Genomic DNA, 14941 nt, shown 5'->3' on the forward strand with positions numbered 1-14941 from the left:
AAAGATGCTTAACATCACTAATTATTAGATAAATGCAAATCAAAACTACTATGAGGTACCACCTTACACCAGCCAGAATGGCCATCATCAAAAAGTCTACAAATAATAAATGCTAGAGAGGGTGTAGAGAAAAGGGAACCCTCTTACACTGATGGTAGGAATGTACAATGGTGCAACCACTATGGAAAACAGTATGGAGGTTCATCAAAAAAACTAAAAACAGAACTATCATAAATCTAGAAATTTCACTCCTGGACATCTATCCAGAGGGGAAAAAAAAAACATAATTAGAAAAGATACATGATGGGAGTTCCCGTTGTGGCACAGTGGTTAACGAATCCAACTAAGAACGATGAGGTTGCTGGTTCAATCCCTGGCCTTGCTCAGTGGGTTAAGGATCTGGCGTTGCCATGAGCTGTGGTGTAGGTCACAGACATGGCTCGAATCCTGCATTGCTGTAGCCAGAGGCTACAGCTCCAATTAGACCCCTAGCCTGGGAACCTCCCTATGCCACAGGAAGCGGCCCTAGAAAAGGCAAAAAGACAAAAAAAAAAAAGAAAAAAAGAAAAAATATACGAACCCCAATGTTCACTGCAACACTATTTACAATAGCCAAGGCATGGAAGCAAGTTAAATGTCCATCAACAGAGGAATGGATAAAGAAGATGTGGCACATATACAATATGGAATATTACCCATAAAAAAGAATGAAATAATGCCATTTGCAGCAATTTGGATGGACCTAAAAACTAAGTAAGTCAGTCAATAAAAGACAAACATCGTATCACCTATACGTCAAATCTAAAAAAAAAAGGAAACACATGAACTTATTTGCAGAACAGAAATTTTGAAAAACTTAAGGTTACCAAAGGGGACAGGTGGGAGGGTGGGAGGGATGGACTCGAGATTTGGGACTGGCATATGTACACAGAGGTATACGACTGGGTCACTTTGTTGTACAGCAGAAATTATCACAGCCTTGTAAATTAACTATACTTCAGTAAAACTTAGAAAAGGAAAAAAATAATAAAGTACGTAAGCCACGGGGGAGAGAAGGGGAGAAGAAAATCTCACTTTGCAATTGAAGAAACTCAACAGCAAAATCATGGAAGCACAGTCTCTCTGGGTTTATGTGCTGTACAGGAATATGACTTGAACCAGAGAGGCAATAAACAGGTAACACCTAGAGGTGTGCCTTTAAGCACATGATTTAATTCAGCTCTTCTGAATATCAGGCTGCTCATCTGAATCAAATGGGGTAATGATATCTATCTTAAAGGAATGTAGTGCAAGTTAAATGAGATGAGGCACATATAAATATTTATCCAGGTAGCATGCTAGATTTTTTCAATATTAGAAGGAAATTCTTCCTCCCACTCTACACACACACTTGAAATCACGCTTCACTTTTAAGTGATATTAAATGTTATGCATTCACTTCCCTCCCATAAGTGAAAAAGACTGTAATTCAAATAAATATATACTTAATAATCAAAGATAACTTTTAAAATGAGTAAATAGGACAACAGGCATCCTAGACCTATTAGTTTTCTTTTTTTTCTCTGTCGTTTCAGGCATTCTGCTATGGAAAGTACAGTTAACCTTGAGTTGTCCCAAACCATCTCTCCTTAATTTAACATTAACAACTGTCTCTTTTGTCAGCTAATAAAAATTCTCTAAGGGCTCCGCTAAGTTGTGAAAGATGCTGAATTAATACGGCGGCAGTGGGGACAATTTCTGAAGTCATGGAGCTGATGTACAAATTTAACAGATTCCCTTGGTAGACTAGTGCCAAAAGAGTCAATAATTCAGACCTCGAACTGATGATTCTGAAAGGAGGGAGGGATAGAGGGAATAAAGAAGGAAGCAAAGAAGGGAAGAAGGAGGGAAAGAGAGGAAGGAAGGAAGCAAAGAGAGATAGAAGGAGAAAGAAGAGAAAGAGGGAAAGAGAAAGGGAAGGAGGCAGGGAGGAAGCACACCTAATGCTCAGATCTGGCTCTCTAATACCACTCTCCAATAAAAGAAACCTGGCTCCCTGAAAAATGGATGACAATTCTAGGACTAGGGCAGGAAATATCTAGATAAGCCGGGAGCACCTTGTTGTGATGGAAACTAAGAAACAGCTGAAAAAAACAAACAAAAAACACCACCAGGATGGGAGTGTGCCACAAGATCTGACTGTAAGAACTCCCAGTTTGGAGTTGAAACAGTTTGAGCAACAAAGTAGTACCCAACTGTAATATATAAAATATCCCTGAGTCCATACTGATATAAATTAATGATTGCAAAAATCAATAAATGAGGGAGAAGAGACAAATCTCTCATGAAGAATAAAATGTGTATGCATGCAGATGTTCCACTCTAAGAAGGTAGAGCTTATTAAGCACAGGCTCCTTAAGCATGGACTGTATAAGTTACCTCTTTCAAAGAGTACATTATAAGGATGTGAGGGGGGGAGTGAAAAGAAGTTAACATTCTCTCAACCTAATGATTAAGGTTATTAACATCAACTGTGATAAATCAATCATGTTGATAGTATGTACCTCGGTATGTGATGAAAATGGCTCTTTACCTCTGTGGCCTTCTTCCTCAAAACACATCTACAGACTAATAATGGCTAAAATATCAGACATTCTACAAAGTAACTGAGCAGTACTCTTCAAAATTATCAGGGTCTGTTTCCCTAGGTTAGCCCCCCAAGGTAACAAATAAAAATAAAAATAAACAAATGGAACCTAATCAAACTGACAAGCTTTTGCACAGCAAAGGAAACCACAAAACGCACATGCACACACACACACACACACACACACACACAAAGACAACCTACAGAATGGGAGAAAACAGTTGTAAATGATGCAACTTACAGGGGCTTAATCCCAAAACATACAAGCAACTCATACAACTCAACAACAAAAAAATAAACAACCCAATCAAAAAAACTGGGTAGAAGACCTAAAGAGACATTTCTCCAAAGAAGACAAACAGATGGCCAACAGGAACATGAAAAAAAAAAATGCTCAACATCACTAATTATTAGAGAAATGCAAATCGAAACTACAATGTAACACCATCTCATACTGGTCAGAATGGCCATCATTAATAAGACTACAAATAACAAATGCTGGAAAGGTTGTGGCAAAAAAGGAACCCTCCTACACAATGGTGGGAATGTAAATTTGTACAACCACTATGGAGAACAGTATGGAGGTTCCTCAGAAAACTGGATATAGAACAACCATATGATCCAGCAATCCCACTCCTAGGCATATATCTGGACAAAACTACAATTCAAAAAGATACATGCACCTGTATGTTCACAGGATCACTATTCACAACAGCCAAGACATGGAAACAACCTAAATGTCCATCAACAGATGAATAGATTAAAAAGATGTGGTACATATACACAATAGAATACTACTCAGCCATAAAGAGTGAAATAATGCCATTTGCAGCAACATGGATGCAAGAAGATATTCTCATACTAAGTGATGTAAGTCAGAAAAAGAAAGACAAATACCATATGATATCACTTATATGTGGAATCTAAAATGTGGCGCAAATGAACCTATCTACAGAACAAAAACAGATTCACAGACCTGTGGTTGCCAAGGGAGAGGGAGTGGGATGGACTGGGAGTTTGAGGATGGTAGATGCAAACTATTACATTTAGAGCAGATAAGCAATGAGGTCCTACTGCATAGAACAGGGAACTATATCCAATCTCTTGGGATAGAACATGATGGGAGACAATATGAGGAAAAAAATGAATGTATACAAAGTGACTGGGTCACTTTGCTAATGTATAGCAGAAACTGGCACATTGCAAATCAATTATACTTTAATAAAAAATATGCTTTTAATAAATAAATAAAAGATATGACTTAAAAAACCTATCAGGGTCATCAATAACAAAGAAACTCTGAAAACCTATATCACAGTCAAGAGGTGCCTCAGGAGACATGACTAGTAAATGCGATGTGGTGTCCTGGATGGACCATGGAACAAAGAGGACTTTTAAGTAAAAACTAAGGATAACTGAATAAAGCACTGATGTTCATTAATAATAATATACCAATAATAATAATGTATCAACACGGGTTCATTAATTTTGACAAATGTACCACACAAATGCGAGATTATAATAGGGAAAGCAGGATGTCAAGTATATGGGAACTTTACTATTTTTGCAATTTTTCTGCAGTAATAATAAGTACTAATAATACTTATAATAATACTTATTATTTTGTTGCTATTATGGTACATATGACATCCTGAGGCAATAAAGGGGATCTGTATACAGAGAAGCTGACATACAAATATTAAATATATAAAATACATTTTTTAAATAGCAATAAATTGATGAAAGGCAACAATATTTATGTCCACTAACTCTTTATTAATGATGAACCCTGCCCTAAATGAATATTATGCTTCGAGGTAACAGCCAATGATATTACAAAGTCTTTTTAATCAGCCAACACTTATTCAGATTATAAAGGTAAATCTTTATCATTTTTGTAGTGATGTTAGTCACAAAGTGATGTTAAATGCCAATTTAGTATTTTATGGCATTTCACAAAAGTTAATGGCAAATATGCAAAAGCCTTTACAGATGTTTCTAACCTGTTGTATTACATTTGATGGATTCTGGTTTTGAAAATAAACTGCATGAAAAAGACATTCTCAATATATGCTCAATAGCAAATGACTTCATGAATGAAAAACAGTATGAAAATGTAAGCACTGAGAAGGCGGTCATGGTCAAAATAAAAAGAGTCTGAATTGGAGTTCCCGTTGTGGCGCAGCAGAAACGAGTCCAACTAGGAACCACGAGGTTGCGGGTTCAATCCCAGCCTCGCTGAGTGGGTTAAGGAGGTCACAGATGCGGCTCAGATCTGACATTGCTGTGGCTCTGGCGTAGGCCAGCAGCTGTAGCTCTGATTAGACCCCTAGCCTGGGAACCTCCACATGCCCATGCCGCGGGTGAGGCCCTAAAAAGACAAAAGACAAAAAAAAAAAAAAAAGAGTCTGAATTAAGTTTTAAAGGTTTTTACCACACATGAAATTTATTTTCCCCACCATTCACAGAGAAGCAGTAGTAGAAAAACAGATGAATCTAAAAAAATACAAAGTGCTACAGGATATCATTGGTGTGGTTAATTTCATAGCAACAAGACCTTTAATAAAGACAGGAATACTTAAAAATATGATGAGATATATAGCAACTATGCACAGTACTGAAGTGACTTAGCTCCAGAATTGGACTACATGAGCTGGAATACTGACAATTAAATTTATGAGCTATGAGACTTTGGACATGTTATTTAATCTATGAGTTACTGCCATCTGTAGAATGGTGATAATAATAATTTCTACCTCACAGAACTGGTAAAAGTATTACAAGAGATATTTCGTTAAAGCACTTAGAACAATACTTGGCACATGGTAAGTACTCAATAAATATTAGCTATTATTGGAAATAAAGCATTATAGGCGTAATCATGAAAATCTTTTATATCACAACTAAATTCATTTATTATCTTTTGGCAAAGAACTTAAAAGATAACAAACTCAGAGATGAATTACACACTTTTCTTTTACAAATAAATAAGAATGGCCAGTTCTGAGATATTAAAGCCACAAAGAGCCAATAGAAAATACTTCACTAGAACTTAGAAATAGTATACATACCCTCAAATCAGGAGAAAAGTTCTCTGCAGAAGTTGAAATGGAATCCGATGATACAACAGAAGCTGATTTTGTATGCACTGAATTCTCTGAATGAGAAGTGGAAGCACTACAAGATACAAAAACAAGTATGTTTGAAAAATGGGGGTGTTAAACCCAATTTCAGCAACTTTATTAATTATAACTCCATGATTTATTAAAACTTCTACTGCCAACTAGTCCTACTTTGCCTATTCAATCTTATCTCCAAATACTGATAAACTGCAAGTTCTATTCCTGCTGGGCTGAGTATTCTTATCATCCACATTCCCTCTGGACAGGCTTCCCCAGTGCTCCTGAATACACTCCAGGCTAATTCTTTCTTTTTATCTGACATCTATTCATTCATCCAATGACCAAGCAAAATCATTACACCAGGGACCATGATCTGGAGATAAATATGACATAATCCTCATGTTCATAAATCTTAGAAGCCTGTAGAAGAGACAGACAAATAAATGGTACAATGTGATAAGAACTTTAACTACACACACACACACACACACACACACACACACACACAGTGGTGGGGGTGGGGAGGCAGAGAAAAAGAGAGAGAGGGCTATGAACTAACAGCTAATTAGAGGGCCAATTTTTCTCCCAAGAAAAAAGAAAGCACCTAACTCTACCCAGAAAAGTTCAGGGAAGACTTCACAGAGGAAGTGATATTTGAACTGAGTCTTGAAAGATAGGAAACAGCCAGGTGGACAAACAAGGGAATTCCAAAAAAAAAAAAAAAAAAAAAACCACTGCAAAAGTATAGAATTATCAAAGAGCACTGAACATTTGAAAAACTACAAATAGTCTGACAGGGCTGGATGAGCAGAAGATAAAGATGGAAAAACAAGCCAAGCCTGCCTTTGTACCTTGTACCTTTGCAGGAAACCAAATTCTATACTTTACACTTTTCACAAGCCTGTCTGAAATACCTGCTTCTTCCGTTACACTAAATAATCACATTCCACAGTTACATCTACTCTCTTAAATACCTACACAGCTTTTGATACCTGCCTTTTACTGTTTATTGATCTCAGGTATGTAAAGTTGGTCTCATCAACTAAAATTTAAGTACCCCAAGAAGAAAGACTGTGTCCCTATTTTCCATAAAACAGACTTCAGTGTCTGTGTATACAGCTAACATGTATCATGTTTGTTAAAATAAAAAACACAGTGACAATATACTTACGCTACAAACTGAATGATTTACATCTTTTCCTTTCAGCAGTAAAAGAAATTTAAAATTATTTAAGGTATGAAAATAGTGGTAGAAAAATCTGACACTTTAAACTGAAACTTAAAAGTGCTGACTAAAAACTATATTTCCTAAAGCTTCATTCTCAACATATTAAAATTCTCCTTCAAAAGTCAAAACTTTTCATTAGATTTTGATACAGTAATCCATATTGAGGTTGATATTGAAGAAAAATATTTTTGTTTAAAACTGTCCACCAGAGTTCCCATTGTGGCTCAGTGGTTAACAAAGACTAGGAACCATTAGGTTGCGGGTTTGATCCCTGGCCTCGCTCAGTGGGTTAAGGATCTGGTGTTGCCGTTAGCTGTGGTGTAGGTCGCAGACGCGGCTTGGATCCTGCGTTGCTGTGGCTGTGGTGTAGGCCAGCAGCTACAGCTCCCATTGGACCCCTAGCCTGGGAACCTCCATATGCCGAGGGAGCAGCCCTAGAAAAGGCAAAAAGACAAAAAAAAATAAAATTTGTCCATCATATGGGAGTTCCCGTCGTGGCGCAGTGGTTAACGAATCCGACTAGGAACCATGAGGTTGCGGGTTCGGTCCCTGCCCTTGCTCAGTGGGTTAACGATCCGGCGTTGCCATGAGCTGTGGTGTAGGTCGCAGACGCGGCTCAGATCCCGAGTTGCTGTGGCTCTGGCGTAGGCCGGTGGCTACGGCTCCGATTCGACCCCTAGCCTGGGAACCTCCATATGCCTCGGGTGTGGCCCAAGAAATAGCAACAACAACAACAACAACAAAAAAGACAAAAGACAAAAAAAAAATTGTCCATCATAAACCTGCCTATAATAACTAAATTATTTTTACAATGTGAGAGGCATCTCCTCTCAAAAAAATGAAAATTTATTTTTATTATTTTTCAGCTTTATTGAGGTTTGATTAGTAAAAATTGTATATATTTTAGGTGTAAAACATGATGTTTATATATCATGTTTTCATGATCACAATTAAGCTAATTAAAAATCTATCATCTCACAGTTACCTTTCTTTTTGTGGTGAGAGAATTTGCAATCTACTCTCTTGGCAGTTTCAAGTATACAATACAGAATTAGTAACTAGTCACTGTGCTAGCATTAGGTACCCAGAACTTACCTACATATCTTCAAAGTTGCCCTTTGGATCATCTCCACTTTCCCACCCTATCAAATAGGATTTAAAAACACTTCTTATTCTGTAGGTTACTTTTTCATTTTGTTGATTGTTTCTTTTGTTATAGGGAAACCTCTTATTTTTCCTCCTTTTTAAGTTTTACTGTAGTTAATTTAGAAGGTTGTGATCATTTCTGCTGTACAACAAAGTGACCCAGTCATACATACACACATATCCATTCTCTTTCAGAATCTTTATCCACATAGATTATCACAGAATAATGGAGAGAGTTTTCTGTGCTATAGAGCAGGCCCCCATTGGCCAATTACTCCATATACCTCAGTGTGCATATGCCAATCCCAAACCGTCAGTCCATTCCTCATAATTATTTTTTTTAATTTTTTAGTATAGTTGATTTACATTGTTCTGCAAATTTCTGCTGTTTGGCAAAGGGATCCAGCCATACATCTATACGCACTCTCTTTCTCATATTATCCTCCATCATGTTCTATCACAAGTGGACACAGTTCCCTGTGCTATTTATACAGCAGGACCTCATCGCCTACCTATTCTAAACCTAACAGTGTGCATCTATTAACCCTGAACTCCCAGTCCATCCCACTCCTTCCCCCTTTTTATTTTTATTTTTAATGCAGTCCTACTAGTAGGAACTTCATTTTTAATGTAGTCCTACTAGTAGAAAAGTTCTACAAGTTTATTTTTGTTTTTGTCACCTGTGCTATCGGTATCAAATCCAAGAAACCATTCTCAAGACCAATACCCAGGAGCTTTTCCCCTGTATTCCTCAAGGAGTTTCACAGATTCAGGTCTTACTTTTAAACACTTAATCCATTTCATCTTGATTTCTGTGTGTGATGTAATATAACAGTCCAATTTCATCCTTTTGCATGTGGATATCCATTTTTCCCAACACCATTCATTGACGAGTCTATCATTTCCCCCTTGTGCGTTCTTGATGTCCTTTTCAAAGATAAGTTGACTGTACAAATGTCTGTTTTTACTTCTGGGCTCTCTATTCTGTTCTACTGTCTATGTGTCTATTTTTTATGCCAGTACTATACTGTTTTGATAACTATAGCTTGATAACACAGTTTGAAGTTAGGAAGTATGATTCCTCCAACTCTGTTCTTTGTGCTCAAGATTGCTTTAGTTAGTTCAGGTTTTTCATGGTTTCACACTGATTTTAGGATTGTTTTTTCTACCTGCTAAAAATGCCATTAGATTTTTATGGAGAATGCACTGAATCTGTAGATCACTTTAAGCAGCAATGACATTTTAACAAGATTAATTCTTCCAATCCATTAACACAGGATAACTTTTTTTTTCCTTGACCACACCAGTGGCATGAGATCACCAGGCCTATTGAGATCAAATCTCCACCACAGCAGTGACAATGCCAAATTAACCCACTAGACCACCAGGGGAATACAACACAGGATAACTTTCTACTGATTTGAGTTTACTTCAATTTCTTCCATTGCTATTTTATAGTTTTCTCAGTACAAGTCTTTAATCTCCTTGGTTAAAGTTATTCCTTAGAATTTTACTCTTTTTGATGCTACTGCAATGAATTTGTTTTCCTAATGTCTTTTTCAGCAAGTTCATTGTTAGCATATAGAAATAGCTGATTCCTATATGTTGTTTTTATATTCTGCAGCTTTCCTGAATGTAGTAGTTTTAAGTTTTTTTGTACAGTTTTTACAGGTTTCCATATATAAGATTATGCTATCTAAATATATTTTATATATTTATACGATGTGATAATCACCTCCCCCAAAACAGCCACTTCATTTAAATGGATGAAAACAGCACTGTAGTGGGAACATTTCCAAAAAAATTTTTTCAAATACAAACATCTCTTTATTTTTCTACTTTAAACTATAATTGTGGTTAATTTTTTTATATCCAAGACCTATAATATTATATAAAGGAACAGTTATAGGAATTTTATTATCTAGTTTTATAATGTAAGGAAAGAGAAACTGATTGACCAAGAATGATTTCTTCCTTTTTTTTCCTATAGCCAATTTCTGATTAATTAATTGCCACTTGCATTAAAATAACAAGTAAAACAATCAGGAGTTCCCGTCGTGGCGCAGTGGTTAACGAATCCGACTAAGAACCATGCGGTTGCAGGTTCGATTCCAGCCCTTGCTCAGTGGGTTAACGATCCGGCGTTGCCATGAGCTGTGGTGTAGGTTGCAGAAGCGGCTCGGATCCCGCGTTGCTGTGGCTCTGGCGTAGGCCAGTGGCTGCAGCTCCGATTCAACCCCTAGCCTGGGAATCTCCATATGCCGCTGGAACGGCCCAAGAAATGGCCAAAAATAAATAAATAAATAAAAATAACAAGTAAAACAATCAAACATTAGGTATAATACTTTGACAGATACTATTTGCTCTTTCTCCATATATGTCCATACCCCTTTCTTTTCTGACTTTGAGGAGGGCAGCAAGTGCCCAGCCCAAGATGACATGCTTCCTATGGGCTTCTTTGTATCTAGGAAAGCAAAGCGACACAATTTTGTCAATGACATTTAAGGGAAGGACTGTTAACTGCTATGGAAGCCTTTTATTTTCTCAATTAAGGGGTGTGCAAATAGCAAGGTACTCCTTAACCTTTCCCAATTTCTCTTGCCTGGACCGAGAACATAAAGCTTAGAAACAGTGTGGCCATCCTGTAAACATGAGCAACATGCTGGCCTGTGAAGGACACAGAAGAACATAAGTCCTTTCCTGGTGAGCAGCTGAATCCACACCAACTCCCTACTTTGGGAATGTTTGTTATATAAAATAAATGAAGTTCAATTTTTCAAATCACTGTAACAGAGTTTTCTTTTTTGTATGGCCAAACACAACTCTAAGTGTATATACAGCAATCAATACCTCACAACATCTATTTTGAATAAGTTGACATGTATACCACTACTTGTTATGTATATGACCTATTGGGAAAACAGAAAAAAATACATAAAGGCAGTAAAACACAATTTGGAATAATGGGTAGTATAGTCCTAAAAATAATATCAATAGGATATTACAGCATGTACCACTAAGACAACAAACATTGTTCAGAGCCAAAATATGAAATAAAAAAATCTGAGAGAGATCAAATAACAACAAAACCAGATCTTGCAACAAATACTTTGCAGTCTCAAAAGAATCAGTCTTTCAGACAAAAGCATGGCAAACAACTTTTAATTCTTCTCTTTTCAGATACACATAAACATGGGTAGATATTATGATCTACAGTGTTGCTTTTGAGTAAGAATTAAAAAGTTTTAAACTACAGGTAAGCAACGAGGGGCTGGAGGGGACAAGTTATCATAGTGCTGTTCTTGTGACTGTGGCGAACACAAATATACATACACACCACACCAACACCAACACCTGCAGAGCTACTGAAAGTTCTGACCTGAAGTGGCTACTCACACTAAAGGTGGCCACAGAATGCAGAGCTCCATTTTCGGAGGTTATTTTTCTCCTGTCATATGGGGGCTATGCTTGCCTCTGATCATCATGGCTACTGCAATAATACACTCTAATTTCTGCTCCTCTTCTCCATTTCTCCCCTACTCACCTGGAAGTCAAGCTTTCTATGTTTACCTTTTATGAACCGTTTTGTATTTCCCAAGATTCATACCTCTGCTCATGACATTCCAGAACAGAATGGCCATTTATCTCAACCTATTTATTAACATTCCCCTTACCCTTTCAGACCCACTTAAAAAGCCAGCTTTTCCAAGAAGTCTTCCCCAGATGCAGCTGGAAAAAAGTCCCAGTTGTCTACACTTCTGTCTATATTCCACAATGGCACTTAACACTTTCCACATTAGACTAGAGCTCTTTGGTTACACAGCCTTTTTTAAAAATTATAAACTGCTAGAGAATTAGAATCTTATAATTGGCAAGGCAGCTGAACTGAGCAAAGACTGCAGTCTGCTAACTTCATTAAGTAATCAACGCCACTTTGGTTCCTCAGTTTTCCTAGGCACATAAGTCTCATAAACTTCAATCCAAACATTCCTGCTATCCTTGTCATCCTGAACCTCTTCCAAAATGCCACATTTTCTAGTCTGACTATGTGTTCCTTCCATCCACTTTCCCTGTCCAAGTCATCGTTTAGCTAATAACTCCTCTTCATCTTTATACTGGCTTTTTAGTCCATGGTGACTAAATTCTTATCCATCTTCAACCATATTCTCCCCTCCACCTCTGCCGCAACTGAGATTTCCTTCCAGAAGTCCGCTCCCCTGCAGCCTTATCTGAAGACAACTTTCTTCTCCCACCTCCATTATCTAACAGAACCCAAAGGTGAAGCCAGCATTTCCACAGCTCCTCTTTCACGCTTCTATACTAGCATTACTTTTCCAGCTTCAGATATAAAAGCCTTCTTCTTCTGAGGCTCATGGTATTTCGGTATACAACCCCTCTGTTTCTATCACTCACCTTTTAATTACTCCTCCTTACTCAGTAAGGACTTTCTAATCTGGCTCACTTTTTAAGCTTCTTTCTACTCTTGCCTTCATCATGGGAATTCTAACGTTCATAAGGATAAACTAGCAATGACCTAGCTCAAAATTCACTTCCTACATCCCTCACAACCCCACTTTAGCAATCACACACTGTTATGTTATCATTTCTGTGAACTACTCAACCTTTGTGATCTCAAACTCAAGGAAACCAATATCTGACCATAGATGCTATTCTTTCAAATATCTCACTTTCTTAACTTTCCTTTCATCTAATCTTCAACCTAGTGGTGATAATTCATCCCTCAACCCCTCCATCTGTCGATATCCTTCGTGCTTTACTGCTCTCCCCTTCCCCCTCCCCTCCCTTCCCTATCCAACCTGGAACACACAGTGTAACATTTTACATACTCTCTCTCAGCAAACCCTCTCAGTGTCCTTATATCCTTATCCGAAGGCCACTACTGCCCTGCTAATCCCCAAGCTCAGATCAATAAAATTATCTGCCTTCCCCTGTGCTAATGGAATAAATCTTCACACTGGAGCCTTTTAAAACTCATGGTTGGAAACATCACCATCTTTTCCCCAAACCAATCACACACAGTCAATCCAAAGTCCTGTAGAGTCTACTTCCTTTTATTTATTTATTTATTTATTTTTGCCTTTTCTGGGGCCGCTCCTGCAGCATATGCAGATTCCCAGGCTAGGAGTCTAATCGGAGCTGTAGCTGCCGGCCTACTCCAGAGCCACAGCAACATGGGATCCAAGCCGTGTCTGCGGCCTACACAATAGCTCACGGCAATGTTGGATCGTTAACCCACTGAGCAAGGCCAGGGATCGAACCCTCAACCTCATGGTTCCTAGTCAGATTCGTTAACCACTGAGCCACGATAGAAACTCCAAGTCTACTTCCTTATCATCTCTTGAATGCATCCTTTTTTCTATCCTAATTCTTTTTTTTAGGGCTGCACCTGTGGCATATGGCAGTTCCCAGGCTAGGGGTCCAATTGGAGCTGTAGCTACTGGCCTACACCACAGCCACAGCAACACAGGATTCGAAGCCACGTCTGCAGCCTACACAACAGCCCACGGCAACACTGGATTCTTAACCCACTGAGCAAGGCCAGGGATCGAACTCGCACCTTCATGGATCCTAGACAGGTTCGTTAACCACTGAGCCATGATGGGAACTCCCTCTATCCTAATTCTTAACTGTCTAAGCTTAACACCTCTTCCCTCAACTACTCATCCAACATATCATCCCAAACTAATACCAAAATGATCTTTCAAAAACAAATCTGATATCATTCCTTAAAACTTAAAATTGAGATAAAATAGACATATAACATGATATTAGTTTCAGATATACAGCATGATTCAATATGTGTATACATTGCAAAATAATCACAAGTCTCGTTAACACAGTTACATTTTTTTTTCTTCTAATGAGCACTCTTAAGATGTACTCCCTAGCAACTTCCAAATATGCAATACGGTATTATTAACTACGGTCACCATGCTGTACATCACATCCCCATGCCTTATTTATTTCACAACCACGCATGTACTTTAATCACCTTTACTCATTTCACCCATTCCCTCCCAACCCCCTGCCTCTGGCAACCACCAATCTATTCTCTGTACCTATGAGTTCAGTTTCTGTTTTTTAGATTCCACATATAAGTGAGATCATACAGTATTTGTCTTTCTCTGACTTATTTCACTTAGCATAATGCCCTCAAGATTCACCCATGCTGTAAATGGCAAGATTTCCTTCTTTTTATGGCTAAATAATATCCCACTGTGTATGTGCATGTGTGTGTGCACATTTTCTTTATCTATTCATCCACTGATGGATCCTAAGGTTGCTTCCATGTCTGGTCTATTATAAATAATGCTGCAACAAACATGGGGTGCCTATAACTTTTTGAGTTAGTGCCTTTGTTTTTCTTAAATAAGTGCTCAGAGGTTGAACTGCTGGATTATATGGTTGCTGTTTTAATTTTCTGAATAACCTCCATCCTGTTTTCCATAATGGCTTAACAATTTACATTCCCACCAACAGTGCATCAGGGTTCCCTTTTCTCCACATCCTCACCAAAATCTGTGATTTTGTCTTCTTGATAATAGCCATTCTAACAGCTATGATGTGAGAGCTCGCCTTGTGGTGGATTTGTTTTTTTTACTTTTTTGGGGTTTTTTTGTTTTGGTGGGTTTTTTTTTTGGTCACACCCACACCATGTTCTAGGGCCAGGTAATCAAACCTGAGCCAGAGCAGTGACAATACCAGGTCCTTAACCCATTAAGCCAACAGGGAACTCCTCGTTGTGGGTTTTTTTGGGTTTTTTTTTTTGTCTTTTCTACCACTGCACCCACAGCATAT

At 37.9% G+C, this 14941-nt stretch overlaps 1 protein-coding gene across 6 annotated transcripts in view; it reads right to left on the reverse strand.

The window, feature by feature from the left end:
* Positions 1 to 14941, reverse strand: part of MTMR2 (myotubularin related protein 2) — a 110634-nt gene that overhangs the window by 56881 nt on the left and 38812 nt on the right. For all 6 annotated transcript variants that reach the window (XM_047751974.1, XM_047751976.1, XM_047751979.1 and 3 more), the window contains one exon: positions 5698 to 5803. In XM_047751974.1, coding sequence (XP_047607930.1) covers positions 5698 to 5803 — 106 coding nt within the window. The remainder of the gene's footprint in view (positions 1 to 5697; positions 5804 to 14941) is intronic.

The sequence above is a fragment of the Phacochoerus africanus genome, chromosome 11, assembly GCF_016906955.1.
Source record: "Phacochoerus africanus isolate WHEZ1 chromosome 11, ROS_Pafr_v1, whole genome shotgun sequence".
Classification (NCBI taxonomy): domain Eukaryota; kingdom Metazoa; phylum Chordata; class Mammalia; order Artiodactyla; family Suidae; genus Phacochoerus; species Phacochoerus africanus.